Source organism: Xyrauchen texanus, chromosome 21, assembly GCF_025860055.1.
Source record: "Xyrauchen texanus isolate HMW12.3.18 chromosome 21, RBS_HiC_50CHRs, whole genome shotgun sequence".
In the NCBI taxonomy this organism is placed as follows: domain Eukaryota; kingdom Metazoa; phylum Chordata; class Actinopteri; order Cypriniformes; family Catostomidae; genus Xyrauchen; species Xyrauchen texanus.
The window spans coordinates 2,183,714-2,187,476 of NC_068296.1; the positions used below are offsets into that span (position 1 = coordinate 2,183,714).

A 3,763-nucleotide genomic window follows, 5' to 3' on the forward strand; every position below is an offset into this window, starting at 1 on the left:
CTTGGTGGGCTGGCCATGAAACGGACTGAAATGGGCTGCCGCGGTATGCTGAAGGGGACACCAATATGCAGAAAAGGATGACTTTTGGGCCAGTTTCTATGTTAAATCGCAGGCCAATTTCTCTTCCCAGTCCACCCCTGATCATGGGTGTGGGGGTCACTGCAGAGCTCTTTTGGTGAACTTTGTTTTGTTTTGGTGCCGTGATTTTCTGATTAGTGGATCTTTTCCATCAAGGATTCACAGGTAGAGTATTTATTCACCAGAAATTCCACTATTAAACTTTGTTGAAACAACAAGGACTGATGGCTTTAACAGAAGAATATACATATTAGCAGGTTCATAAGTTATCTTTAAAAATCAATAATATATAATAATATGAAAAATAATGTTTTTGTTGTTGTTGTTGTTGTTTTATTCCAGAACCCGACTGTTATATGAAGTCTAATGGCACCCATTTACTTGCATTGTATGACGATACAGAGCTGAAATCTGCTGATACAAATCTTCACTTCGGTTCTGCTGAAGAAGGAAAGTCATACACATCTGGGATGGCTTAAAGGTGAGTCAATCATGAGAGAATTTTTGTTTTGGGGTGAACTATTCCTTTAAGTTTCAGCCAATAGGAGCCGCCACACTGGCATTAAGGTCTGTTCTGCTATGGCAAAATCAAGTCCTGCCCTATGCTTTTATTTTTATTTTATTTTATTTTTAAATATGTTGACAAAAAACTATTTTATTCCTTAATATAATAAGAATAAAGAATAAAAACATACATATATATATATATATATATATATATATATATATATATATATATATATATATATATATATATATATATATATATATATATATATTATTATTATTATTATATTATTTAAGTAATAAAATAGAAATAAAGTTTTTTTGTCAACATATTTAAAAACTTTATTTATATTTTATTACTTAAATAATAATATAATAATAATAATAATAAAACATACATATATATATATATTATGTTTATTATTATTATTATTTTAGTAATAATATAGAAACAAAGTTTTTTTTGTCAACATATTTAAAAACTTTAGTATTATTATTATTATTATTTTATTAATATATATATATATATATATATATATATATATATATATATATATATATATATATATATATATATATATATATATATATATATATATATATATATATATATATATATATTAATATTCGAAAGTCAAATTGCTTGCGGACACGGTTTTATGTTGTCTTTAAATAACTATCTGGGCCCACTTTATTTATTTATTTATTTTTCAATCCCTAAATTAAAAAAGAAAAAACGGTTACATTAAGGTTTTTGTTTTTAACTACATTAGTTAACACGAATTAACAATGAACAATACTCATACAGCACTTGTTAATTTCAACATATAGGCTTTTAATTTAAAAAGAATTATTAGTAAAAGTTAACATTCATAAATGCATTATGACCTAACAATGTAACTTTCAAATGATCATTAACCAAGATTAATAAATGCTGTAAAATCCAGTATATTGTTCATTGTTCATGATGCCTAATGCATTTACTAACGCTGAAAAATAGAACCTTATTGTAAAATGTAACTATTTACGGCTACTAAATATCTTCTATATTATCTGTGTTTTAAAGTAGCCTGCCTTGGTCTTTTGTAAAAGTTCTCCAAACCAATATGCCATAATAGATGTATTAAACATTAAAAAAAAACAACAACAACAACATAATGATTGTAAACTTTAAATAAATGCCACCAAATTTCACATATTCAACCATATAAACATGGAAACTTGAACATAGAGATTAAATAATGTCATCAAATAACTTAACTGAGGAGAAAAGAGGGTTTGAGTTCCCTCATGATGCAGTGGTTTGAAATGAGGACAACTAATAATAAAATAAATCTATGATGTAATATTTTAGATATTCTCTGGAACAGAAAACAATTAAATATTAATCTAAAATAGCAGAAAAAGTTCATTTCTGGAAGAGCTTATTCAGAGGAATATGGATCTGATGAGGTGTTGGTTTTGGGGTGGATGAAAACAGAATAAGAGACAGAAAGCGGGGGGGGGGAAAGAAGACCTTAAATTCCTTAATTAATGTATACGTACAGAGAAGGGCCTAACGTTCAATGTCAATACAGAGATATATAGTGTTTGTTAAGGTTGACACACTCTGTACACATAATATTACTAACAAGTTCTTTGTGCTTTAGCTAAACAGAGGTTAAACAGTGATCGTTCAGTATCGTCCATGCTTATTTTTGTCCCTCATCCAATAAAACCGACTGAAATCTGTTTACCTCTATATTTTTATATCATGTCATATTTACAGGTCTCTTAGCATCTAGTGATGCTCTCGGAGTCGAAATGCGTAGGTGTGCTCGGGTTTAGAAAGTCAATATCTCTCTCACACTCACTTCCAGTCTTAGCGTTTCACTCTGTGGAACGGTAGAAGTCTCTCCCCTCTGCTTTTGCTTGGCACGAGGGTGGTCACACGCTTCGGGGTGCCCGCTGCATCTCGTGGGTCCTGCGGTTGCGCCCTTTCTTGCTTTCCTGCAGCAGCTTCCACTTACTGGCGTTTGACTGGCCAGATTGGAGGATCTGGCTGGCGTTCAGTAGATTGGCTTTCTGCCTGCGCTGTTTGCGTTCTCGCTTCCAAACCTGTTCGCAGAGCTGGTCGACGCTGTTGAGGCTGGGCGGGTTGATGAGGGACATGAAGTCGCGGTACCACATCTTGCCATTGGCCGGCTCGTTGCTGTCGGGAGCGTCTCGGTGCAGGAGATCATCCAGGTGGTCGTTCGAAATGACGTTGAGCGTGAGGCGCAAGAGGGTCTGGATGAAGCCGTGCTCAACAGCGTGGCAGTAATACACACCCGAATCCTTCTGATGGAGAGTTCGGATCAACAGACCCTGTTCCGTGCCCAACACCCGCTCATCGGACTTGACCTTAAAGCAAAAAAAAGACATTGTGATCATATCACATGCTCTGAGGACCATAAATAATATTAACAACAACAGAGTTTTTATGGAGAGAATTTTAATTTCCTGATTTCCTGAAATCTGAAAATGTGAAATGACGCTAAAATATGTCCGAAAAGTATGTAGACACTTAAGCTATATTTAGAATTTCATGGCATCAGCGAACAAATAATGCTAGAGCTTTTCTCTGAACTAGATAACTCAACTGCTCAGTGACTTTATTAGCTGGTGATCTGGTGATTTTTAGTGGATGTATGAAGTCAGTTTTTACACAGTTCACACAAGCAGGGCTGGACTGGGAAGAGAAATCGGCTCGGGATTTTACATAGCAACTGGCCCAAAAGTTGAGTGGGGGGGTTGTGTGTGTGTGTGTGTGTGTGTGTGTGTGTGTGGGGGGTCGCTGTCCTTTTATGCATATTCACGCGCCATTTTTTGGACCATTCTGCATAACGCGGTGGCTCATTTTAGCTTATCGCGGCCCATTCAGCCCTTTTCGTGGCCGACCCACCGGTCCGATCGGTTCTCCCGATGGCCAGTCCACCCATGATTGGCCCCCGGGAAAATGCCCTGTATGCCAGATTACCAGTCCAGCCCTGCAAAATACTTTTGTGGCTACTGTATATATGCTGTATGGGTGTTTCTTCAAATTCAGGCACTTTAAGCACACGGTTTCTTTAAAGTCGCGTTAAACCATTTTCACCCTCTCACTAGTCTCTCACTAGCTTATTTAATTAGTCTATTAACAATGTCCAACCATGTGTGT

The 3,763-nt window shown here is 35.4% G+C and overlaps 1 protein-coding gene across 1 annotated transcript in view; it reads right to left on the minus strand.

Moving 5' to 3' along the window:
- Nucleotides 1-1,233: 1,233 nt before the first annotated feature.
- Nucleotides 1,234-3,763, minus strand: part of LOC127661681 (semaphorin-3ab) — a 53,423-nt gene continuing 50,893 nt past the window's right edge. Inside the window, exon 17 of the mRNA XM_052152507.1 lies at nt 1,234-2,967. Within this exon, the coding sequence (XP_052008467.1) occupies nt 2,512-2,967 (456 nt within the window). The 3' untranslated portion in view covers nt 1,234-2,511. The remainder of the gene's footprint in view (nt 2,968-3,763) is intronic.